Source organism: Phodopus roborovskii, unplaced genomic scaffold (genome assembly GCF_943737965.1).
Source record: "Phodopus roborovskii unplaced genomic scaffold, PHOROB, whole genome shotgun sequence".
Classification (NCBI taxonomy): domain Eukaryota; kingdom Metazoa; phylum Chordata; class Mammalia; order Rodentia; family Cricetidae; genus Phodopus; species Phodopus roborovskii.
In genome coordinates this window covers 9,127,823-9,155,008 of record NW_026126416.1, presented here as the reverse complement: position 1 = coordinate 9,155,008, position 27,186 = coordinate 9,127,823, and the positions used below count along the sequence as shown (strand labels likewise).

The 27,186-nt window shown below is 44.8% G+C and overlaps 1 protein-coding gene across 3 annotated transcripts in view; it reads left to right on the top strand.

Annotated features, from left to right (window-relative positions):
* Rin2 (Ras and Rab interactor 2) overlaps nt 1-27,186 on the top strand; it is a 163,779-nt gene that overhangs the window by 125,877 nt on the left and 10,716 nt on the right. For all 3 annotated transcript variants that reach the window (XM_051183241.1, XM_051183240.1, XM_051183242.1), the window contains 5 exons: nt 1,822-1,933; nt 4,176-4,248; nt 11,091-11,182; nt 12,694-13,842; nt 25,242-25,547. In XM_051183241.1, the coding sequence (XP_051039198.1) occupies nt 1,822-1,933; nt 4,176-4,248; nt 11,091-11,182; nt 12,694-13,842; nt 25,242-25,547 (1,732 nt within the window). The remainder of the gene's footprint in view (nt 1-1,821; nt 1,934-4,175; nt 4,249-11,090; nt 11,183-12,693; nt 13,843-25,241; nt 25,548-27,186) is intronic.

Sequence of the window (27,186 nt, the reverse complement as noted above, 5' to 3'; positions counted from 1 at the left end):
TGGTCAGAAACTTCTTCCTGTGAGGGTTTCCTTTTACCAATTGAATTTCATGCTTGTGCATTTTTATGCTCAAAGTTCTGAAGTAGGACATTATCAGGAAGCAGTTCCCACCCTGCCCCACTTCACTCCTGGGGTGGGTCATAAACCATTCCTGCTGAGACCTGCATGGGAAATAAGCTAGCAGAATATTCTCTCTATCCACCTACGTGAGCTCTTGACAGGGCTTATCCTGACAAGATGGGGCAAGCTGAGGACAGATGCCATTCTCAGAAATGAGAGTGAAGGTGAAGGAAAAGCAAGTGGCAAGGCCCTGGTGGCATGGATATATTTAAAAAATGATACTGCATCCTTAATTAAGCAACCGTCCAAGACAGAGGTCTGTGGACTGCTCTATAAGCAGCTGGAGTATAGATATTGTTGGGTTTTCTGGTCACACAGTATTTGTCATATCTACTCAGCACAGGCTTTGTCGGGCAAAAGCAGCCACAGACAACATAGAAAAGAATACGTAGCTGGGCATCACACAGATTTACTCACAGAGGCAGGCTCAGGGTGGATGTGTTCTGCAGGTCTAACTTTGACAGCCTCCCCAATAAGGCTGTAATGTTTTAGAAATCAAGGCCTGGGGTGCACTACTCATCCCTAATTGGTCCCCACTTCTTAAGGAAGCTGCCTCTCAGAGCCTGGGCCCTTTACCCCAAACACATGCTCCTGGGATGCTATTTGGGAAGCATTGGCCTCAATTTTAATCTGTCCCTGAGCCCAAGTGCTCAGATGAGCTCCCTGTGGGAATTATGGGAAAATTAAAGATCAAAAGGCTTTTTGGCCACTCCTTCCCCATAAATATCATGGGTACTGTACACATGAAGAGAAAAGCAAAGATCAGCTGGGGTAGGGGGTGTGAAATACTGTAGCTAGAGAGAGAAGCAGGGAGTGTAAGGTGTTCAAATCCAGACAAAGGAGATATTAAAGAGGTCCATTCACTATAGAAGGGACCAGGACTTAGCCAAGGATACCAAAATACACACCCCATTTGATTTGTAGGCCAGGTGGATAATGCTGGAGTTGTGGGGCCTGCACATAGTAGGCCTGCCTCTGCATGGACAGAAGCCCAGTGGCCTTAACATCATTGTGGAAGTTGGTTTGGTGTAAAACATGGATGTGAAGACAGTGTTGGGACCTGGAGGGAGCAGCCTCAGTGTTGGCTGGGGTGAACCTCAGAGTACACCCACCTCACAAATTCGGCAGCCATTTTTTTTTCCTCCTGAAAGTTTCTCCGTGTGTCTGACTTGACGCATTATCTCATTTTTCAAAAGAAGCTAGAAATTCATACTCAAAAGCAAACACTGAAACTTCAAAACCAACTGCTTTTTCACTCTTAACAAATTCAAGTACCTCTTATAAATATGCCTTGAGCCAAATTAGCGAACAAATTAAACAAATTCCCAGTTTACTATCTATGGTTTGATCATGTGAATTTCTTTGTAATTGGGGTTTCAAGACACCGGTTTGAGACAGGGGCTAAAGCATGTATACCTTTTACAGTGAAACAGTCACCAGGCTGTCATTGCCTCTGCAGACCAAGGACTTTGTAAGCTTCGTGGGTAAAGTTGGGTCAGGGGGATCGTAAGGTTCTTCTAAGCCCCTGTTGAAAGCAAGGGGTCTTCAATAGGCTCTGAGCTATTTCTCTGTACAGTGTTCTGCACTGAGCTGTTATAGACCTGTTGGGAAGGGTGTTCTAAACATGGGACATCAAATGTAAGGAAAATTATGCGCCCAGGTTTTCCTCTCCTTAACTTGCATTTTTCTTCCTTCTGTTAGATCTTTTTGGTTCGTAAATCCTCCAAAATGCAGAAGAAAGTCCTCTCCCTCCGCCTGCCCTGTGAATTTGGAGCACCTCTCAAAGAATTCACTATTAAGGAAAGCACATACAGTAAGTGTTTGTTGGATAGTGAGGACAGGCCTGATGGGAAAGAGCCCAGGCTTTGATGCCCACAGACATGTCTAGTCCTGGCATTCAGCATCTGTCCAGTGAGGTGATATTAGCCTCTGAGTAATTCATAGGCCAGTTAGACAACTTGTGCATACCGTATTCGCCCTGGGGTTTGGCACATGAGACAGGCTGAGTGTAGATCACCTTGCCCTGTCCCCAGGTAGGCACCTTGTAGGTTTGGGGCCCTGGTTTGCTGATGACTAAACCTCAGGGAAGCTGCAGCAACAGCACTTTTACAAGATGTAATGCCAAAGCATGTGTCTGCACATCTTCCTGAATAAATAAGCCTCAAGCACACAAGTTCCCTCCAGGTAGTCACTGTTCGGTCTTCCACGAAAGGCAGCTAGTTAATCCAAGATGAACCGAGCCCCATGGGCAGATGAGTAGCTGGGGATTTGCAGGGAGTTGATGCTCAGCAGTGTTGGTTTCCTCTCTGTTGTCTACTTTCTGGTCATTGAAAATGTGGAGTGTCAGAAGGGCCAAGTTTTAAATAAAAGAGGGAACACACAGTTCTGAGGTACTGCCAGTCTCCAAGAAAAGATCAGGAGATGGATCTGCACAACCAAGTGGGGAGATCTGGAAATTCTAGGTTAGCAAGCTGAGGGGCAAAGGCCAGGAGAGTGGAGTTAGGAAGCTTGCAGGATGGAGCATGACTCAGTCACTGCGTTTGAAGGTAATTGAAGGGCAGGCGTTTGATTCCCTCATCCTGGCGTCCAGTTTCCTTGAGCCAATGACCTTACATAGAATCCAAGGACATGAGATTTCTGGCACAGGAAAACCCTGCCTGCATCCATGATCTGCTTCTGGTTTAAGTGTAAACCTGGAGTTCACATGATCAAGGGCTCCCAGGAAACAGAAGCACCTGAGCAGACTGAACTGGACAACAAGTTAATACAGTGGGAAATAATCTGAAGTCGTGTTTTAGACCCAGTGCCATTTTAAAGATAGTGAATATCTAGTAGGCTAATAAATAATGAATTTATGTTAAATTGATTCCATTATTCTGAGGTGGCTTTTGGAAGGCTGCTGGCCCAACCAGCAACAAGTTCTCCTGGCTTTTAAATTCTTCCAGTTTCCAGAATTCACCAAGACAAAAAAAAAAAAAAAAAAAAAAAAAACACTTTCTTTCTTCCCAAGCACACACACACACACACACACACACACACACTCCCCTAAGATTATAGGATTTCAGTTAACTCCCTCTAATCCTCCCCAAGGGTCTTCCAAATGATAGAAAGAGCTAGTTTGTGCAAAGCATCATCCTGTCCATAATGACTTACTGAAGGCCTGAGTCCTACCATGACGAAACCTACCCAACAGACTGGTCTCTGTATAGATAGGGATGGGAGAGGTTTCACTACAATAACAGCTATTTTAGCATTATTTATGGATGATTCAATAGACACCACCATACATCTGTATGTAGTTCTTTCACGTGAGGGATTTCATTAAAAACAAATTATGTTCTATGCTGATCCTTTGGGCTGGCAAGGAACTGTTATTGTCCGTTTTGTAGGTGAGATGAAGGTGGTTGGCCCATGAGGGCTGAAAACCAAGTTGCCTTCTGCCCCCACCGTTTGGGATCAGTCCATGTGACCACAGCTTGTTGTCTGAATGTCCCTTTCATTTGGGAGCTTGTGTGATGCGGCCAGGCAAGAAGACAGGATTTTAGAATCTTAATACAAAATGTAACCCAGAACTGATTTCCAGAGCCCTAGAAGTGACCTCGAGGTTCATGTCCCTCTGTCCTGTGCCTACATGAGAGGGCTCTGACTTGTCAAAAGGGAGTATGGCCCTGCAAGCCCATGATCTAAGAAGAAAAGGTCTGGGGAGATGGGGCCATAGACCCATTGCTGGTGGCCTCTCTCTGCAGCCAGATGAGCCCTTGGCCCTGCCCACTCTGAGCTCTGAACTTCAAAACAAACAGAGAGGTTGTTGTGCAAGTGAGTGTATTTACTAAGCAAATGAGTGTGCTAAGAGTGAGTCAGGGAGGCCGCCCTCGCTGGCTGTTTAAAGCTGTGTCTGGCTGTCAGGCAGCCCCCTCACAGCTGGTTTGGATAAGCTGCACAGTAGTCTGGAGGGTGGAAATGGGCCCACATATGCTGCATTAGATGTCGTTCCTTCCCAGACACTAAGGAAGACTCAGCCTCTTTCTGAAACCTCTCTCTCTCTCTCTTTCTAGCCTTTTCCCTGGAAGGCTCAGGAATCAGCTTTGCAGATTTATTCCGGCTCATTGCTTTCTACTGCATCAGCAGGTAAGGATTCTGAATGTCCCATGACCTGAAGGACATGCTTGGTGTGTGATTTGCTCTGGACTTCAGTCTGGAGAAGGGATCTGGAAGGCTGGTCACCTATGAGCTGTCAGGGAAGGATTCGCCACTTAAATAAGATATTCACCCCATTCCAGTGTGAGGCTTAAGATGGAAACAATGGCCTGGACCTCCAGATGCAAATTCTCATCAATATGGTTATTTCTTCCAGCTGGTCCCATGGCTCCTGATAGCTCGACCCATTGAACAGAAAGCATACTCATACGCATAGCAATATACCCACCTGTGTAAACACATGCACACACACAGACAGAAACCAATACTTAAACCTGTAACTATTCAAGGTGCCTGACAGTGTTTTTGAAAACTCCAGGGGAACATAGTCCATTCTCAAATATGAATTATTTAAACCAACTCATAAATCCTACACAGTTCTTCTTCAGGCCAGCTAGGGCTCACATCCTCAAGCCCCAGATCAGAATGTGAACCAGAGTGGAAAGGATGTGAGTTATAGTTTGCAGCAATAGCAGCTTTTCAGAATCCGTGTTCTTGTGCCTGGGGTTGTAGTTGAACTGTAAAGCATTAGCTTACAAAGCATGAGGTGATGGGTTTGATCTCTAGCACTGCCAAGGAACAAAACAAAAACAGCCAAATGAAGCCAGTGTTCTTGAAGTAATTAAACAAAGAAATCTTGCTGCCTGTAGAGGTTGGTCTTGCCTGCTCTCCTTCCCTTCTTCCTTCTTTCCTTCCTTCCTTCTTTCTTTTCTTCCTTCCTTTCTTCCTTGTTTTTAGTTTTATTTTATTGCATATGAGAATCTGCCTGAATGCAGGTCTGTGCACTCCTCATGCCTAGTGCCCATAGAGACAGAAGAGGAAGTCACATTCCTCTGGAACCAAAGTCATGGATGGTTATGAACCCCTATATCACTGCTAGGAATAGACCAGGTCCATGCATGCTGAATGGTTGAGCCATTTCACCAGCTTGGGCCTTGCCTGTTCTAACCAGGCAAAGCCCAGCCTGGCTTCCTTGGCTTTTTTGTTTGCTCACTGCAATGGCTACAGAAAATATCTTTTCAGAGATTACAACTACAGCTGTCTCACCAAGATTGGAGAGTCATTTGGGTTTGGCTCAGTTCATTTTAAGGATTAGATTATTTAGAATGCATCATACCTATTGACTTTCTCTACCTGGCGTGGCAACTAAGCTCTCAGGCTAGCTGAGTTTGCTCAGTAAATGACCTGAGGAAGAGGAGCCACCTCCAGAGGAGAGACCCTAGCACTGCTCATCAGCAGGAAGTAAATGAGGGCAGCCCCCAGAATGGACAGTGCCTGCTTGGTGAGCACCTGCCTCCCAAGGGGATGCCACCTGCTTGCCAGATTAGGGTCAAGGTCCCTGGAGCCTGTGTGCTTCACTTCTAAACATCTGAAGTACAACTAGTTAAAAAATACATCATTTTAGATTAAAAGGATGAAGACATTACTTAGCTGACTATGACATCACTCCTCTTTCTTTGGCATTTTAAAACTTGGCTAAATATGTATCTGTATTTAATGCATACATATAATAACCCAAAAGCATGTGGGAACTGCATTGCATTTGCAGTGGTGGGAGTGGTGGGTGTCACATGACCCACTCACTGGAGCTTTTCATGTGAATATGATGATTTGGAGGTAAAGTTTAGAATAAGGTTAAAAAAAATTTTTTTTTTGATGCAGTAACATCCTGACTATTTGGGATTATATTAAAATTATGCACAAAATACCCTCTAAGGAAAGACTTTAGGGATCCGGGATGGTTCCATTCTTTATGAAGCACTGTCTCAAGAAATGAGATTATCTAGCTTCCCCAGTACCGCATCACTAAATTAAATAAGTGCCAGTAGCACCCTGATAATATGATGACTTGCAATCCCGATCTTTGAAAAGTTTTAACCAGGTTAGAGATGATGTCAGTGTTGACCCGTTGGCTGGCTGACAGCTTGCCTTCCACCTTTGCCTCCTGGCAATTGCACTATTGGGGGAAGAGCCTTACACCCACAAATACTTGGCAACTACACAGAGAAGATTCCATCTCTGTCCTCCATACACCAAGCAGACCAGAGTACCTGCTGGAGTAGCAGGGCAGACTGGTGATTAAACACCATAAAGCAAATGAAGGCCACTGGCAAAGTACTAAGTTACAACACTCGAGGTATTATAGGAAGATCTGAGCATCCACATTTTGCAAGTAAAGGGGCCTGAGAGTCTTGTTTGTTTGTTTGTTTGTCTTATTTGTTTTTTCCAGACAGAATTTCTCTGTGTAGCTTTAGAATCTGTCCTGGCACTTGCACTGTAGACCAGGCTGGCCTTGAACTCACATAGATCTGTCTGCCTCTGCCTCCTGAGTACTGGGATTAAAGGCATGCACCACCACCGCCTGGCAATCATTTTTTATTTTAAATGCAAAGGTGCTTGATGCTTTGATTTCTCTTCTAATGCTTCTCATTGGTATTTTTGGTCATCAGTGGTTGACATGATCCAGTCTTATCAAATTGTTTCTGAAATCTTCTACCTGGTGGCTAGTAGAGAATTCATGATAGAGACTATGGTAGGTTCCCACATAGAATGTGTCAAGTAAAATTGGACAAGAGAATCCATAGTTAGTGGACACCTGGTTTGTAATGGTACATCAGCTCAATGGAAATCACGGTTGGAAGTAGATGTAATGAGTGCCATTGACCGGCAAAACCACAGAGCTCCCTGTTGTTTGGGTGTTGTCAACACAATATAGAGAACCAGCCACCTTTCAGATCCAGTTGTGCCCCAGAATCACTTGTAACCCCGTTAAGAGGCAGACTTGAATTCAGATGATCTAGACTGTGCCACATTCTGCACACCCAACAAGCCCCCAGCTGATGGCGATATTGCTCCTAGGCTCAGAGCACACTTTTTAATCTTGAAATAGTAATTGGGGTTTTCTGTATTTGTGGCAGGAATAACAGGTACATTATCCATATCCCTTCTGTCAGCCTTGTGAATTAGGACTACAGGAGTGAGGTGCTTACTTACCATCATATATAATCAAAACCCAGCAACTATAGGGGGCTAGAGAAATTGCTCAGTGAGTAAGAGCACCTGCTGTTTTTCTAGAGAAATGATGTTTGAATCTCAGCTCACAACTGTAACTTCAGTCCCAGAAGATCTGATATACTCTTCTGGCCTCTGAGGGGTACCAGACATACATGTGGTGCAAGACATGTATGCAGGCAAAGTGCTCATACACATAAGGAAAAGAAATAAATCTAAAAAAGAAATAAAAACCAGCAGGTATAGAACACACCTTTAGCCTCAGCACTCAAGAAGCTAAAGCAGGAAAATTGGGAGTTCCAGACCAACCAGGGTTACATAGACAACCCTGTTTTGAGAAACTACATAGAGAGGGGGGCAGGAGGGGAGGAGAAAAAGGGAGACAGAGAATTCGAATCCATTCTTATCTTGACGCCAAAGCCCACACTTCCTCACTCTACTCTGCCAACTACACAGTCTGAGTTTCAACACAGCTGGTCCCAACCGCTGCTTTGCTGTCAGGAGTTCTATGGGGTGCATCAAGGACTACACCAGTCATTGTGGTTGCATGGTTCTGATATGAATGAATGAGGGACATTACAGCTTCTTTTAGCATGGTCAGTAGGCCCCACAGCTGCTCAGATGCTTGATGCATTGCGGCAGTAGCTGCTGAATAATGTTAGTCTCTCCCTCTTTAGAAACAAAATATGCCAAGCAAAGATAAAGTAAATCTAGATTGTACATGTGCTGAAACTCTTAGGAGAAAGATCTGCATTAAGATGTTGGCTCTATTTTGTTTGTTATGTACCATCTTTAACATCAGGACTCTTTTTTTTTTTTTTTAATGAGGTGTAGATAAGAAGGAAGGTCTAAATAAGTCAGAACCTACAACCATCTATTAATGAATGTCAGGTATAGCTTCCTGTGCTGTCATTAAGAACACCCAAGCCAGTCAGGTGATGTTTAAACTCTGGGTAGCATGCTGAGCTAGGTAAAAGCTTAAAATAAGCATAGGTTAGCCACCAAAATAGCTCACTTGGGAGAGCATTAGACTGAAAATAAGCATAGGTTGGTTTTGTTACATGTTACTTTTCTGCACATTGGATAAAGAAAGTAGATTTGAATGGACTGAGTGCGGTATTACAAACCTGGGTTTGAGATATACTTTGATGTCACCACATTCCAGTTCCCACTCTCCATTTCAGAGTCAAAGTCATTGCCTCTGCCAGAACACAGAAGAAGGTGTCCACAGTCTTAGGTCAGGTGTGAGGGCCTCATGGAAGCAGGAGATGACCATAGCTGGACACCCTCAGGAGAAACAGCTCCTGACTTCAGAGCATGCTGGAGCTTTGGTGACAACATGGGCTGTTAGAACACCCATGGCTTTTTGGTTTGTTTGTTTTTTTTTTTTTTTTTTCATTGACTCTGCAGTTTTGTAATTGACTGTCAACAGCTGTAAAGGTTCTAAGATTCTCCAGTAATCCAGATTTGATCTAGTTCATTCTAGAATGTTGCCTAATCTTACCATAAACAACAGGATAATTAGGTATATGATTTCCTTCAATAGAAACTTTCAAAACATTTTTTGATGATAAAATACAGGCAGAAGCTTCCACATCCATGTCTCGCCAACTCTATGATATCCACAGTGGCCCACTTACTGTATTCCACATGTTCTAGACCCTGCCCATCCCAGGCGCTTTCACATACGCTCCCACACCTTGGGGTTGTCTTCCCTGTGTGATTTACTCACCAGATACCTCTTTTTCCATTCTCGTGTGTGTGTGCGTGTGTGCGTGTGTGCGTGTGTGCGTGTGTGTGTGTGTGTGTGTGTGTGTGTGTGTAGTATGTATGCATTTTACATATATATGAGTGGGGTGTACATGCATATATGGAGGCCTGAGGTTAGTGTCAGAAATCATCTTCTTTCACCTTATTCATTGAGGCAGGGTCTCTCATTCAAACGCAGAGCTCGCCAATATGGCTATTCTCCCTAGCCAGCTTGCTCTGGAAGTCCCTCCCTCTACTTTATGAGGCTGTTATCACAGGGGTCACCTCATCCATCTCAAATTTACATGGGTTCTAAGTTTCCTTCAGGCTTGTGAGGCAAATACTTTAACTACTGAGGCATCATCTCCTGAGCCCCTGGATCATATTTATATCTGAATAAGTACTTAGGATTCCTGGCGTAGGTCAAATCACCTTCAAATACTCTTCTTTTGGCTTAAATGTTTTCTATAAATGTATGTGTATTCAGGTGCATGCATGTGTGCGTGTGTGCACGCCATAGTATCCATGTACATGCCAGAGGACAATCTCTGGAGTCAGTTCCCTCCTCTCAGGTGGCCAGGTTTGCATAGCAGGCGCCTTTATTCACTGAGCCATCTCACGGCTGGCCCTCCTACATTTTTCTTCATTTTATTTTATTTTTGAGGCAGGCTGTTCTGGAATTTTCTGTGTAGCCCCAGCTGGCCTGGAACTTCTGATCCTCCTCATCACAGATAGTGCCAAGATTACACGTGTGCACCTCCACGCCTGCTGGCTTCAAATAGTCTTTATTTCCCCCTCACACACAATGTTTTCCCATGGTTTGTGACTCCTCCCCTAAAATCTATACATAGTTTACCTATTTGTATCCTGTTGACAATCATTGGTGCTCCATTCTGGCTGGGACTCGTGATTGCTCCTGGCCCAGAACAATGTCTGTTTATTGTAGATGATCATAAACACTTGTGGAGGGAAAGAGTGGGTAATTACTTTTTTCTAAGGCCAAAACTACTACCAAAAAAAAACCAAATTAATACACCTTTCTGTTCAGGTCACCCTTGTCAGTGAATATGACTTTCTCCTGGGCAGGGGTTTATGCTGAGCCCTGTGCTAACATTAGGAGTTCTTACAGTTTGGTTCTCACCCTTGCATATTAAAATGAACCACTCTGTATTCCATCTGCTGCCACCCTTTCCAAGAAACACACCATGGTCCGTGCATTTGCTCCAGAAGACTTTATGCCATGATTGGAGCCGGACCATGATATCAGCTTGGCACTTTCCTAGTAGGCTTATTGCTCTCTAGGGCCCCTCTGCATATGGCTTATGAGCACATGGTGCCACCCTCTTCAGTGGTTATTGGCATGAGGCACCTGAAACTTGCCTTCTAAAATTGTTCCAGTGGCAAGTGTCATTCATGGCCTAAGAGCCCATCCGAACTTCCTGGTGGGTGTATAATACAATGAAATCTCCAGGGATCCCTGTACGCATCCATGTTAGAGTACACCAGCTCCAAAACACAGTAGAGACTTTCATCTCCAACACACAGGGACCACATGAGTGATCTCCAATTGAAATATGTCGCAATGAAACTGTATTTGAGAAGCCAGCAGGTACTTGCTGAGAACCTGCTGTCTGTAAGATAGTGGGGATTAAAGATTGAACATTCTTGTCCAGAGAGTGAGAGCCCAACAAAGTGGTACATGTCACTTTAGAGGGGCGATGGATCTACCAGCATAGTCAGACATCATGATGTGAACTCTACAAACCCAATGCTACCCAGCAGGAAATGTTGACCCTTGGCACAGATTTAATCAGGCAGCTTTGTGTCATGGCCTGTCCCCAATGTGATGATTCAGATGAGAGAAGCTCTGGTTGGATGTGATACAGTGTCAACTTGCAATGTTTTGGACAGTTTAATGTGAAATGTCTCCAGGATGAAAATGAATCCATGAGGGAGTCACCAGTTATGTAATTACAAACATTCTTTCTCTCTTTCTTTTATGTTTATATCAGGGATGTTCTGCCATTCACCTTGAAGTTGCCTTATGCCATTTCAACAGCCAAGACGGAGTCTCAGCTTGAAGAACTAGCCCAACTGGGACTAAGTAAGTGGGTACCCCTACCTGGGTCTATCTTAGAGTAAATACATGAGTATTATCCCTGTGGGGCTGCCCCATGGTCCCATCAAACACAATTGTAATTAAAAAGAATCCCACTTTCATGGCAAAATGTAGCTCTCAGAACCCAGAAGTCCCTGAGTCACACATTCTGAGATTCTTTACCCAAGGCAAATGTTCATCCCACTCTCAGATACTGGGGCTAAGTGTGCCTGGGTAGCTCTTAAATCTCCTATCTTATTCCTTCAAACTATTAAATCTCCCCAGATGTAAAGCCCAGCATAAGACCTGCCAAGGTCTTCTGTTTCTGTGGCATCTTGCTGGGGAAGGGTAGCACTAACAGAGAGAGGTACCGTGCCGGGATCTCAGCAGTCACACACATGGCTTTTATTCTAAGTGGCACACAGACTCAGGTGACACTCTGGCACTGTGAGAAGTGATAGCAGCATCCCAGTGGCTTCTGTCTCTCTTCCCCTCTTACTCAGCTCCCACCCTGTTGCCGTGGGCCATGTTCCTCATCCCAGCAATGAGCCTCACGTCAGCTGGCACTGACTTCTGCTGTCTGCCTCCTTGCCAATTTCCTCCAAAGCCCCACAATCCTGCCAGACTGTGGCTGACAGAGAACCAATACACACAGTTCACCTGGTTTGACTTTATCTCAATGTTCTGACAGAATCAGTTAAATATTTTCCTCCTAGATGGAAGACTTTGGTCTTTGGATAGGTGCACAGTCACACCCCAGTATTTGAATAGAAATTGGGATTTTTAAAGCCTCATACCTAGGTGTCTAGAATATAAAAAACCATCACACACACACACACACACACACACACACACACTTCACTCCCACCCCACCCTACCCCCAAAGGGATGGGACCCTTGAATGTAGTTTTCCTCTGTGTTGGGTTTTAATGCTGAATGTGTAAAACTTCAAATAGATTGTGTAACATCCCCCAGGCCCAGCTGCTGGTCCTACCTCATAAAGGGGAACTTGGATGAATTCCTTGGCTGGCAGCTGCCTCCTTGGAGGGCACCCTGGAGATGTTGATTGGAAAGGGTGGTGTTTCTCTCCCTGCTGAGTGGGATTTTGGAAAAGCAAGCTCAGTAGTAGCCCTGTGCCCTTTATGAGCTTGTCCTGGACCCATTCCAGTTCTCTTTGTCCTTCCTACCTATGTGAAGGGCTGGGCTGGAGCTGTCTATTGGCTCAGCCAACCTTTCTCAAAGGCTTTGAAGGTGAGAAGTCCCTGGAGTTTTCCTGTGAGCCCATAGCTGGGCCTGACTGCCTTTCTGCCCTTTCCAGTAAGGGAGCATAGTGGGGGAGGAGGGAGGTGCAAAAGAAAAAAGCAGACCCCAAGTTAAGCCTCTGTTGGCCTACAGACTCTGTGTGTGTGTGTGTGTGTGTGTGTGTGTGTGTGTGTGTGTGTGTGTGTGTGTGTTGTAAAGGAATGGCCCAACTACACTATATTTACATTCTTGTCTTCACTGATAATGACTTTCAGATTTTTGGAGCTCCTCAGCTGACAACAAACCCCCAAACTCCCCACCTCCCCATAGGCCTCTCTCCTCAGCCGGCATCTGTCCTGCCTCCTTGCGTCAGCTCTGCCTTATAAATGGAGTGCATTCTATAAAAACCAGGACGCCTTCGGAGCTGGAGTGCAGCCAGACCAACGGAGCCTTGTGTTTTATTAATCCTCTTTTCTTGAAAGTGCACAGCCAGGACCTCAGCCCAGGCCCAAAGTGGCCGAGCACAAGGACTCCCAACGCGAATGGCACCGAGAGACCTCGATCCCCCCCACCCAGGCCCCCGCCACCCGCTATTAATAGTCTGCACACAAGCCCTGGGCTATCCAGGACTGAACCCCAGACGAGCATGCCAGAAACAGTCAACCATAGCAAACATGGGAACGTAGCTCTGCCTGGAACAAAACCAACTCCCATCCCTCCACCCCGGCTGAAGAAGCAGGCTTCTTTTTTGGAAGCGGAAGGCAGTACTAAGACCTTGACCACCTGCCGGCCCAGTGGGAGCCCGGAGCCAGAGCCTGAGCCGGAGCTGGGCACAGCTGGGCATGCAGGTGGAGCCCCGCCTAGGGACGCCCCCGGGGATTGCACAAGGGCGCTACCGCCCCGCTCTGAATCACAGCCACCACCGTGCCATGGAGGCAGGCAGAGGCTGAGCGACATGAGCCTTTCCACTTCCTCCTCCGACTCGCTGGAGTTCGATCGGAGCATGCCCCTGTATGGCTACGAGGCCGACACCACGAGCAGCCTGGAGGACTACGAAGGGGAGAGTGACCAGGAGACCATGGCACCTCCCATCAAGTCAAAAAAGAAGAGGAACAGCTCTTTTGTGCTGCCCAAGCTCGTCAAGTCCCAGTTGCGAAAGATGAGCGGGGTGTTCAGCTCCTTCATGACCCCTGAGAAGAGGATGGTCCGCAGGATTGCTGAGCTGTCCCGGGACAAATGCACCTATTTCGGGTGCCTGGTGCAGGACTACGTGAGCTTTCTGAAGGAGAACAAGGAGTGTCATGTGTCCAGCACTGACATGCTGCAGACCATCCGACAGTTTATGACCCAGGTCAAGAACTATTTGTCCCAGAGCTCAGAACTGGACCCCCCTATTGAGTCGCTGATCCCAGAAGACCAAATTGGTAAGTGTCTTTCTCCCCACCTTCAAATCTGCTGTAACTCTTGTCAGATGGCACAGACGTTTAGTTGTTTTGGATGAAGTTTACTCTAAAGTTACAAATGACACAATTTCGCACGCGAGGGGAATGGAAAGCTCTCTTTTAAGACAGATGCTACACATCAAGCTGCAAAGGTTTGTACTGCTTTGGAGGGTCCCAGCTGCTGCCTGCTCTTGCCCTATGTGTGAGACACATCTGTTGAGCATTTTCTGAGTGTGCATCTCTCTGTACGCTGCAAATTTATAGACAGTGTTTTGCTGCCTTTTGAGAGGACGTGGGTGTTTTGTTTTGTAGCATGTGTTAGGAGTGTGAAGACTGGATGGGAAAAGCACACCTGTGTGCAAGTCCCAGCCCAGAAAGCAGAACACAGACCAACACTTGGGACCCTGAGACCCTGTCCTTCATCAAGAGTCACCTCACTGCTGCCTTTTACCCTACAGCCTATGTCAGGCACAGTTTGGGAATAAACAAGAAATGGGAAAGGCAGGTTTACTTGGTGTACCTTTACAATAAGTGATATAATTTGGAGATCACATGAAAGGCATTCTCTCCAGAGTACAGGGGAAATGCTTTCTCTGTGACCTCACAGAAGGACTCAGTTGTGAATAGTTACTTTGGTAAGCAGCTTGCCAAGGCATATTTGAATTTGGCAAGCAGTCTTTTTTTTTTCTTTCTTTCTTTCTCCCCCCCCCCCCCAGAGTATCCAAGTTTTTTTGTTTTGCTTTGTTTTAATTTCAAAAGGTTGACTCTAAAAGGTTAATTTCAGAGACTTCATTCAGTGGCTAGCAACAGCCAAAAGTTTGCAAACATTTCCATGGTTTAGCTAAACTCAGATTTCTTCTTCTTTCTGATTGGGTGTGTTTGTTGAAAGTAGTAAACAGTGTGTGGTAGAGTCTCTCTCTCTCTCTCTCTCTGTGTGTGTGTGTGTGTGTGTGTGTGTGTGTGTGTGTGTGTCTCCTACTTTGAATTTGAGCAGCTCTTTGATTTGGTCACAAAGACTCAAAGCCCTGTTTGTTTTCTTGTGGCACTCTGACCTAGCCCAGGGTTGTTTGGGCGTGGTTAGCTGGGGTGCTCTGGAGAGAGCAACAGAAAGGAATGTGTCTTTGTGAAGTGTTTTAGGAGTGAAAAGCTTCAGGAGACTTCCTCAGAATGCAAAGTAGCCACAGAAGTTGCCTTTTCCCCCTGCCGCTCTAGAGTCTTTCCTCTGATGAAGAGTAACTCAAAATTCATAGGCACAGGAACCCCTACCTGAAAGAGATGCTTCCTTCCAGGACTGAGGGAAGCTCAGGCACTAGGAGGCTGCTGGCAGGAGTGAACTACATTTGCAGATGGCACCAGCCAGCCCACAGAGCAGGAGCTCCTTGGGAACAGGGCCTCAGCTTGGACTTACTGGATGATGTCTTAAGCACCAATACAAAAAAGTGTTAGGGAGGTTGCCTATCAGGTGTGTGTGTGTGTGTGTGTGTGTGTGTGTGTGTGACAGTTTGCTGATCCTTTGCTGTGGCTAATACCTATAGAAATGTCGTTCTGCTTTATATTGGTTTTGCTTTTTGGCTGGTTGGTCGATTTTGTTTATTCGTTTAAGTCAGAAGTCTTGCTGTATTGCTTAGCCTGTTTACACAGTCTGGCTTCCAGCATTCCCCCTGCTCAGTTTCAGGAATAGCTGGGACTACAGGAGTGTGCTGCCATGCCCAGGCTGGTTTGGAGTGTTTTGTGGGTTGTTTTTTTTTTTTTTTTTTTTGCCTTTGCCTGAAGGCAGGCAGCTTTTCCTGTTGCTTCATGAATGAAAAACATGTTTTGAAAGGACATTGAAAAGTGCCAGGCTTTTGAAAGTAAGGCGAAGGCTAGTGTAGCAGAGGTCAGCCTGAGAAACTGTACCAAGGGGAAGAAATGATCCTAATTATTAGAAAGTCAGTCCCCTTCAATGTGGAAGTGACATTGGTTTAACCCAATGTTTTATATTTTGCTATATGAATGTCTGAGCGGCTTACTGAAGACTTGTTAGTACAATGACACTTTTGAGACCCATAACCCCAAAGGTGGTATGTTTCTACATGTATCACCCATCCTTTGCCAGATCAGAGAGAGGGCCAGGCTGTGTAGAGCCATGGGCAGAGGGTGAGCCTGAGTCTGTAGGGGAGTGGCATGCAGGCCAGATGTCCTGTCTCCATTGTATGTGTGCTCATTCCCACACCTCACTTCTGGAAGGAAGACTGGAATCTCCACTGCTGTGAAGCAGTAGCACTTCTGTGCTATGTACAGAATCTTAAGCTTCCGGTTTGTTCTGAACAGGTGTCTGCGAGTCCTGGGGAGGCTTTTCAAGAATGCCATTTGGGTTTCTCCTCATTAAAAGAAATTCATTCAGGCCAGGCACGCCTTTAGTCCCAGCACTTGGGAGGCAGAGGCAGGTGGAGCTCTGTGAGTTTGAGGCCAGCCTGATCTACTGAGGAAAGGCTTCAAATCTACAGAAAAACCCTGTCTTGAAAAACCAAAAATAAAATAAAATAAAATAAAATAAAAAGTTCATCCAGTCTTTCTTTCTGGAGGCCTGAATTTTAGGAAACAGGAATTTTAATTTAATCCCAGACCTGACAGAACATCCATTCTAAAGCCACGGAAATGGGAAAAGGCATTTCAGGGGTTAACCCTGGTAGAATTAAAGCAGTTGTTCACAGGTGAAAGTGGCCTCATGAATTTGTGCACAGGATCTCTTTGGTGTAGATGGTGCTGACATTGTCATGCAAGGACAGTTCTTAAGTTACAAAAGGGAAGGAGCTGGGTTGGGAGAAGAGTTCTTGCCCACTCTCATTTTGCTCATGTGCTGACTCTGCTCCTCCTTATGGTGCTTTCTAGTCAAGTGTAAGTTGTATGCAGTGAGTCAGTCTCAAAATAAAAAGCTGCCACTGTTGATGATCACAACCTACCATGGGGAATTTTCATTCTATTGAGACTGTTCCTGTGGAGAACTTCCGTCCCAAAGTCCTGCCATTTACAGGTCCCTGAATACAGAGTTACCTAACATAGGCTTGGCCAGTCTGTTGAACATGAATGAGGGTGCCATGTGGGCTGTTTTCCATGTGAACCTCTCTCCCTTGGGCTTCCTTTCTGGGCAGCTGTCGCTCACCTTCAAGTCTCCAAGGTGGCAAAGAAGCCAGTGTTTGACAAGAACAGGACACACTCGAGACTTAAGATGAAGCTCCGTGGTCAGTTCTTGCCTTGCAGAGTGAATTAGAATAATAACTGGTATCCCATGATAAGACGTACCAGGACAGATGGGTGTGACAATTCTTTTATCCCAACATTCATTCCTTGTTGGCATCCTGGCTTTGGTGGCTGACAACCAATGAGAGAGAATCCAGACTTTCTCGTTTAAAAAAATAAAGGTCTCCATTTTGCCAAACTTGCTGCAATATTAGATGTTTAATTTTAATAGAACACCCCCCTCCCCTTGACTTGATATCAGCCTTGGGCAATCCTCCTGTCTTTAGCTTCTCTAACTCTGAAAATCTTAGTAGCCCTCAGAGTTTCTATTTCATATAAACTGTTCACCACAGATGACCAATAGTGGCAAAGCACACAATTCCACATTCCTATTAGTAGTGAAAAATGAGACAATATTGTTTTTTTCTGTAATTGCTATAAACCAAAACATACTTTTCCCCAGAGCATTTTAATTCCTTGGAGAAGCATCCTTACACGCAATTCCCACATTTGTCAGAGCACGTTAATTTATGTGCTCAAGGTTTTTTTTTTTTTTTTTTTTTAATCTTTGTTGTTTCTTATTTGTTTTACTTAAAAAAAAAAAAAGGGTACTGAAATGTAGTTAAATACTACAGAATAAAGCACTTATAAAAAGAGGCCATTGAGGATTGAATGCCTAAAGCCCCAGATAGTCAAGAGGTTAAGGCAGGAGGATTACTTGAACCCAGGAGTCTGAGGCCAAGCTGGGCAACATAGTGAGAAATCCCACCTGTAAAAAAGCTAAGGTTTTGTGTAGTTTGTTCAATTTCAACAATCATTGCTACTTTGGTAAAGGTTATGGTGAAGGTTTTTGGGTTTGCTTGCTTATTGTTTTGGGTTGATTTATTTCTGTTTTTGAGTAAATTTGTTGAATTTTTGTTTTTTTAAATGTGTGCTTGTTTTGTTTTACATAGGGATTCTTTTTTGTGTTGGCTTTTTGGGGACAGGGAATCCCCATTGGCCTGATCTATATAGACCAGGCTGGAGCTTGTTAAGTCGACAAGACTATGTAACTCACTATGTAGACAAGGCTGGCCTCAAACATGTGGCCTCTGCCTCTGCCTCTCAAGTGTTGCAGATTAAGTGTTATTTTTAATGAATGTCTAAGTCAGGCTCAAGTTCGAGGGTCTGGTAGCATGTGTATTAAATTCACAATACGATTTAACCCCTTAAATTATTTGCTTTTTGAAAAGCCATTCTGAGTCATGTGACCAGAGAAATGCTAGTGCCAAACTAAGATTAAGGCCTTGTGTCTTTTGACTTTAATCTAGTTCTTGTGACTGCCACCTCAATGGGTTAAGTCTCCTAGGAGAGTTAAGGATGAGTAGATAAAAAAAAACAAAAACAAGAACAAAACAATGAGTAGATCATGGGAGAAACAGTGGCCTCCTGTAGAAGGTGAAAATAATTCCTATTATTATTGTGGAAAATTAATTTAAATGTTAAATGATTTTAATCCTCACCCCAACCCCTGGTACTGGGGAATGACCCTAGAGCCTGGCACACAGGAGCATAGTATGCAGCATGCATGAACTATACCCTTCGCCCTCATTTTTCTTTTTATTTTGAGGCAAAGTCTTACTAAGTTACCCAGGCTGGCTTTGGCTTGTGACTCTCTTGTCTCAGCCACCCAAGTAGCTGGGATTGCATGCACACACCACCAAGTCCAGCTTTATTCTTACTTCAGAATATCAAAATTGGGCCTGTTGTGTTGTTTCAGCCACAAGAAGGTTCACCACCCTGTAACCGAAAGCCTCTGAGTGAGTCACTGACTCCATCAAATTCCACCCAAGGAACCAAGAACCAAGAACTGCCAGTTCTGCCAATCCCAAAGCCCCTCCCTAGTCAGAGGTTGCAAGTGGAGATGACATTACAAACAAGGCATGTCTATGCTAGGCTGTTTGCTGCGCTAGACAATTCCACTTCTTGGGCAGGAAACACCGGGGAAAGGAGAGAGAAGTTTATGCCCAATCGGAAGAGTGGGACTCAGGGGTCCCAAGGTTGGTCCACACTGATTGACTGGAGGAGTTAGTTTGCTTTCCCACTAAACTACTCACAGCAGGAATTCCTGTTGACTGCTCAGGGGGCGTAGGTGGGCTGTGCACAGCCTGCAGTGGTCTGCAGGTCTGACCTCCAGCCCAGCTTCACAAGCTCAATGTCTGAGCAAGGCACAGGCTCACTTCCTCTTCTCCCTTGCCTTTTTTTTTTTTTTTTAAACTGGTCTTTTACTGGAAGGCACTGGAACCAGCTCCAGAGATTCCTTGTGTAAGACAATACATAAATGAAGCCTATATGCTTTCATCAAAGCCTTCCCTGAAACTCACCAAAATGAGCAAAACTGAAAGTGAGAGGCTGGAGAGAGTGGTTAAGAGCATGCATTACTCCATCAGTGGACCCATGTTCAGTTTCCAGAACCCATCTTAGATTGTTCACAGCCTCCTAGAGCATCAGATCCATCCCCTGGAGTTACAGGAATAGAATGAGGCTGTGGTTGAAACTCTAGAGGAACTGAAGCAAGCCTGGCAAGCCTCAGGTCCTCGGTCTTTGTACCAAAGGGAAGGAGCTAGCGGGTATGAGTACCCAAGCAAGGAAAGGTGACTAGGAAACCAGAGGGCTCTTAATCTAAATGCAATTAATACTGAAAAGCAAAACAAAACCCCTGACCTGAATCGTTAAACCCAGGGTCTCTTTGCAGGGGCATCACCATTTGTTTCAAGGAAGGAAGCAGTAACTTCAGCATTGTTAGCATGTGTCAGATGCACGCTGGGTACTCATGGCCTGAGACTTCACCAGTTCCATTGTGAAGCTGGAGGCAGCCCAAACAGATGAGGGAACTGAGCCAGGGGAAGGCCATCCTCCCTTGAGGTCACACATTTAAAAAGTGGCCATTTATACTTTATGTCTGAGTTGGTAAACTCTGTAAACAGCCTTCAGCTACCCCCTCTGCTGAGGGAAACATCTTGGCTGAAAGGCCAGAATGTGGGATGTGTCACAGGAAGAGCTGAGGCTGGACCACTGAGTTTGAGGTCTCTGCTTGGCTGCTGAAAACCTGTATGCACATGTATGTTAGTGCATGAAAAAAAGGAAGTGTAAAGTCACCGTCAACTTTTTGCACAGTGGAAGGTCCAGGATTTCTCTAGCCCTGGCTATCCAGGAACTCTTTATTTAGACCAGACTAGCCTCAAAATTACAGAGATCTGCCCAGTCTTTGACTCCCAAGTGTCAGGATTAAAGGCATGCACCTTCAAGCCTTGCTGTTCTAGTAGTTTCTTGTTACCAGAAAAGTAGAAAAAAGTTGTCCATGAAGGGGTATTTGCCCTCTTCTGTCACTCATGCTGTCTGCTGATGGAGTGCAGCTGACTTACCATCTAGAAGCCCTGAAGCAGGGGTTCAAGGCTGGAATCCTGGGCCTGCCTCATGATTGCTGCATGGCATGGATTTCTTCCCGTGTTAAGTGATTGTATCATAGTCCTCTTTGTATGGCATTGGTTTGAGGATTTGACGAGTCAGTGAACACAAGATGTCTAGAATAGTGTTGCTGTTCTTGGTTGAAAAGATTTGGGTTTCTTATGTTGGGATTAAAGCAACCATACATAGTGGAAAACAGTAGAAAGGAGTGTGTTGGTAATCTTCCAGAGCTGTGAGCACTGCCACTGTTTTGGTTTGGTTTTGGTCTGAGCTAGCCATCATTCTGCAAGGTCCCATTTCATACGTTCCTCAAATAATTTTTCTCTCTTGCTTAAGAGCAGACTGGGCTTAGGTTTCTTGGTGAGGAAAAGCAGTGGGGGTCACTGGTCCTTTTCTGCCCCATTCTTTATTAAGGATTTAGTTGGGGTGGTTGGTAAGAGTACAGCCCAGAAAACAAACCAAAGAGACCAGTCCTCATTTTAAAATATGGTCTTTAAAACAAATAGACAAACAAACAAACAAACAACTTGGAAAAAATGCCTAACCCTGTCACCAAACATCACCTATTCTGCCCACCACATGTATGTCTGAAGCCACTATGTTTGGCATAAGAGCCTGCTCAATGGGTTACCGAATATGAGGAGATGGAGATTACCAAGTCTCAAATCCACCTTCTAGAGAGTAGAAAGGGTTTGGGGGTACGTATGGATAGGGTGCTCTGGGGTGTGGGGAGAGATGTTTACAGACAAGAAAAGGAAGCAATTGTCCACCTGCACAGAAATTAGCAGCTAATCTGAGAGCTTTGTAGCAAATGGTCACCCATCAAACACACTTGGCATGCCCAGGTAATGAGTCACTGGTTTCAACTGGTTTGAGCTAGACACAATTTGGACAAATTCCTAGACAAATTTCAGATTGCTGAAAACAAGATGTACCCAAGTGAACACATTTTGTCTTGTTACCCATTGTGAAACTAGTAGAGGCCTGTTTCTTTCCTACATAGTCCAGTGGCTTCTTTTTTAATTTCATCTTTTTTACTAATTATTTGAAAATTTCCTCCAAGTTCTCCGACATCCACCATTTCCTCCATCATACCTACCTCTATTCTGTGTCCTTTTTTTTTTTAAGAAGACACTATGTCTAGGCAGATGTCCTGCTCCTCTGGCTCATAAGCTTTCCAACCCTGAGTGTCTTCTAAAATGAGCAAAGAGGCAGCCACCCATAGAAGCTGAGGGAGGGAGATTGCTGTGAGTTTTGAAGCAAGCTTGCTCTATGTAGTAACTCACAGAACAGCCTGGGCTCCTAGCTAGAATCAAATGAAATCAGAGGGTTGGTTGAGTTTCCCCTCCATTTCAACACCAGGAATGATTTTGACTTTTGTGTTTTAAGAAAATGGGCTACTCCTAACAGATTCCCACAGTCCTACTACAGCAAGACCAGCAGTGGTCCCTGGCCACATGGATGAATGGAAAAGGGAGCCTACTCATTTGCTGGGCATGAACCCTTCATTGTCCTCACCCTCTGGGAACAGCCCAGCACTTTCTGGAAATGGTTTGTGTAACACTCAGGCACAGAGGCCACTGGGCTCATTCTCAAGTTACACATTGTTCTGAGAGTTCCAGGTAAAAAACCCATGCTGGTCTTTGGTTGTCTTCTGTCTACATGTGTTTTGGTGGGAGTTTCTGTTCTACCAGCCAGCTCCCAAATAACCACATAGAGACTTGTTAATTATAAATAATCTGCCGATAGCTTAGGCTTGTTACTAACTAGCTCTTATAACTTAGATTAACTCATTTCTACTAATTTACATGCTGCTACGTGGCTCGTGGCATGCTACCTCATTTTGCACATGTCCTGCTCCCTCTGAGTCTTGCTGGCAACTCCACTCTTCTTCCCAGTGTTCTCTCAGTCTGGCTCTCCCACCTCACCTCTTCCTGCCTAGCTATTGACCAGTTGGCTATTTATTAAACCAGTGAAAGCAGCACATCCTCACAGTGTACAAAAGAATGATTCCGAAGCACACGTGTGTTAGCGTACATAAAATGCACTAGTCTTTTTCTTTTTGTTTGTTTCTTTGTTTGTTTGTTTGAGGTGGGGGTTTCTCTGTAGCCTTGGAGGCTGTCCTGGAATTCATTCAGTAGACCAAGCTGGCTTCAGACTCACAGAGATCTGCCTGACTCTGCCTCCCTAGGGCTGGGATTAAAGGCATACGCCACCACTACCACTACTAGTCTTAAGCATCAAGTCTCGTATATGGACACTCAAGTAGACATTGCCCAAATCTAGAAGCAGAACTTATCTGTCCCCTTCACACACACCTAAGTGGCCCTGCAAACCCTCAGTTCCTTCCCAAGGGCAACTGCTAACCTGAGTTCTGACACCACCTGTGAGCTATCCTGCTATTCGTTAGGCATTATTGAAATGAAAGCCTGTGGGAGATTTGCAGATTACACCTCTTTCACACCGCATCCGGAGTTTTACCCATGCTGCATGTGGAGCAGTGTGCTTCCTCACTGAAGGAAATGTAGCCCATTGTCTGAGATGCATGGTAGTACACTATGGTGTGCATACATCCCGTGCAGTCATTCTGTTGAACCAGGCTTTGGGTTCTTTCCAATTCGGATCGATAATGAAAAGCACTGCTACAAACGTTTATGTGCATTCCTAATTAGTGATTTGCATGACCCCATCCACTTCTTTGGAGACCTGTTCTGCCAAGGGGCAGGTGAGTGATACTCATGAATGCTGCTTTCAGAACTCTTGGATGAGCTAAACAACCTGGTCAGTGACTTGAAATTTAAAATAAGAGATCACTTTCTTGGGGCTGTGGGGAAGGTATAGTTCAATGGTACAACACTTGCTTAATATGCTCAAGGCCTTGAGTTTGGTCCCTATCACATCAAAATGGAGAGGGGGCGGGAGAGGGGGTGATTTACCTTGAAAAGCTGACTGAATGTTTGTTCCAAGTAGTCACATCTCCTCAAGCAAGCCATTAGGTATTTATGGACTCCTTCTTCATTATGTGTAAAATATGCATAGTACTAATGTTATGCAAAAGTAAGGAGCGGTTGCAAGGAATAGGCTATAATTAAGTGAAGTGTTTGCATAGGGCTTAGCGCCGCTAAGCACTCAGTTGCTGTTAACTGGTCTTTATATGGTAATGGTCATGCAGGATAAAGTCAAAGAAGCTATGAAGTCACACAAGCTTATTAACATAACCATGCATACCAAGTGAGCTGTTTAATGTCTCATTTGAAGTGAGAGCGTGGTTCTGCTTTGCTTTTAGCCCATGTGCATCTTTTTTGATCTTGAATTATATGGTGCTCTGTCTTTTAAAAAAAGATAAAGTATGCAAGAGGAGGAGCAAAGGAAAACCTAGGCTGAGGAAATCTGGCTGCTGTGGGATCAGCATTAACTTCTACACTCAGTTCTGACTTTGAGGTGCAGTCAAGTTGTTGGTGATTGGCACATCTGACTTAGATTATTCCCCACCCCTCCCCAGACTTTTAATATTAGACAGTAATCTGAATTCAGTATGATGTGATCCAATATCAAGAATTCCAGAGGCCGGAGGAATAACCCAACCCTTTCCAATCTTAGAAATAAGTGGATCCGTGCACTTGCAAAATAGAACCACATTGGTGCCATATATCAGTTATTCACCACAGTACAACTCAGGTGGGATTGATGAGAACTGCAGCGTGTGCGATGAAAAAGTTGGCACCAAAAAAGCAGAGAAATTTAAATATTTAAACTTTTCATTTTGAAATAGTTTCAGACTTACAGGGAAATTGCATAAATAATACAAAGAAATGCCCTGTCTCCACCCAGATTCCCCAATGTTAGCCCTTTGCCACAGTCTCTTTGTTCTTCTTTCTCGGTGTTTACACACACACACACACACACACACACACACACACACAGGCACAGGTGCGCATATGTACCTTCCTTGTTTCTGAACCATTATGCCTCCTTTGCCCTGATTTTCATTGTGTTTCTTAAAGTCAAGGCTATCTATTGAAAACTACGGTATAGTTATCAAATTTGGGAGAAACAACAACAACATTGAAGCTATGTTCATGCAGTTACCAAAGCTGAAGGCTATATTCAGATCTCACCTAATGCTCCACTAATGTCCTCGGTTGCAAGTGAAATGAGGTTTTTTGGTTCAGGATCCAACCGAAGATCACACCCTTAGTATTAGAAAACCTTTAGCTTGCCAACCAGTTAGCCAGATGTACACATCAGGGAACAACACAGGACAGGCCCCTGTATGAGATGAGTGTGGATGTCTACAGTTGTCCCCTGGCCACCGTGTTCTTGCTGTAGCATGTATCTACTCTCTCCCTCCCACACACATGAATGCACACACATGCATTTTTTTAAAAGGAAGAAAATCTTCTTGCAGTTCTCCTGCTGTGATATCCAACTCTCTGTGTCTTCCAGAAGAAGGCCGTCTGAAATATTTGCTGGTATGTAGGGAGACTAAAATGAACCCGCTTATTTTATTGATTGTGTGCAAGGACGGTATGGTCAGGAAAAGGTCACTTTCCCTGGCCTGTGATTCCTGGTGGTTGTCTGTAGTCTGTTGGGTGTGAAATGACCTGCCCTCTCCTCTGAAGGCCATACAGAGTCACAGATGTGCATCCTGAGAAAGCACTAGTTGCAATTCTCTCTTTGGACAGTGGTCACAATAGCTGCGTTCTCTTTGGCAGATGTGGTGTTGGAGAAGGCCATGCACAAATGCATCTTGAAGCCCCTCAAGGGCCACGTGGAGGCCATGCTGAAGGACTTCCACACGGCTGATGGCTCATGGAAACAGCTCAAGGAAAACTTGCAACTTGTGCGGCAGAGGAGCCCCCAGGAGCTGGGGGTCTTTGCCCCTACCCCTGACTTGGTGGAGCTGGAGAAAATCAAACTTAAATTCATGACCATGCAGAAGATGTATTCGCCAGAAAAGAAAGTCATGCTCCTGCTTCGGGTCTGTAAGCTCATCTACACTGTCATGGAGAACAACTCAGGTGAGGCCTGTCACTCTGTGTCGAGACTTCGGGTTGAGTCCCAATGCCCCCCTCCCTTCAGTCTCTCCATTTCATCTCTCAGCCTATAGAAATATAAGTGCAACTGATGGAATTTGTTAAGTGAGTCTCATGCAATAGAGGAGTATGTACATCAGTCAGTGATGGTGGATAAGGGCAAAGAGTTGCCTACAGTGCCGACTTAAACAGAGAATTAGTGTGATGATATAGTTAGTGCTTATGAGTATGTTATCCTTCCTCTGTGAATGTGTTTCTTTCCTGGGGGACTTCAGCCGCCTTACTCTTCTGCCCTGCAGTCTCCACATCTGTTGTTACATATGACCCTCTCCTCATAGTTGAGAATCATGTGAGGCAATTCAATCTGAGCCCCAAGTGCGATGGGAATATTAATGAGAATCTTTACCACACCCTGGCCCATGAGTGTTTATGCTGATACCCTACATCACGAGTATGAGAAATCTGGAGTGTTTGGTAAAAGTGAGGCTGTGTTACTCAGTTCTTTAATTTAGGCTGAAACATTGGGATTGAAACTCATCAAAGAGTTACAAAGCGGGAAATTAAGTCCTCAGATTTCCCCTGGCTCTTCTCTAAAGATGCAGAAGTAACCATGATTCATGGGTGATGACTGAGCCCACCCTGTTCTAGCTTTCAGAGAGCTTCCTGTAATACAGCGGGTAATTACCAACTTCTTCCTGTCAGAAATTGCCTTAGTAGAGAAGCCACGGCTCTGTACCGTTGCTGGAGTGCATAGCAATGCCTGTGTATTGCAGACTACTGAGTGAGAACCTTAACCTCTGAGCTCTTGGGATCAGGGAGATAGTTCAGTGGGCAAATTATTTATCAGGCAAGCATAAGGACCAGAGTTCAGATCCCCAGCATCCACACATCAGCTAGGTGGATGTGTGTGATAGCCTGCCCACAATCCCACACTCAGGAGGCAGACACAGGATCCCCATAGCAATTTGAATAGCTAGAATAGCCATAGAGGTGAGTCCTAGGTTCAGGAGAGACTATGCTTCAGTAAATACAGAAGAGAGCAATTGAGGAAGATACCTAACATCAACCTCTGGTCCCTACATATATGCATACACTTGTGCATGTACACACACACACACACACACACACAACCAGAGCCCGTAAACTGTTGCCAGCCTGTGGACACAGCCTCTGAAATTTGAAGCATGTATTGCTATAGTTCATGAGATCATATATAAAATTTTCCAAACTAATGCCTGCTTGGGATTACATTGTTCTGAAGCACTGCCCCCCCCCACCTGCACACTGGTGACATTTCAGACATGCTCATCTTCATTGTGGGGGCTGTCCTGCTTCCCATGGGGAAGCAGAGCAGCATCCTGGATATGGCTCACACTCTCAGCTTCCAGCTGTGATCATGGGAAATGTTCCCAGATACTCTGTTTTCTTGACTGGTAAAGTGACCAGTTAAGAACCACCCTTTCAAAGAGCACAAAAAATAAGGACCATTTTGTTATTTGTTTGTTTTTTTACTATATATTGCTGTTAATCAGGTGGTGCTATCATCAACACACATTTAAATAAATCAAACAAATCGAACGAACATTGAGCAGAGAGCAAAATTTGTTTCTGGTTTAAGTTTGAT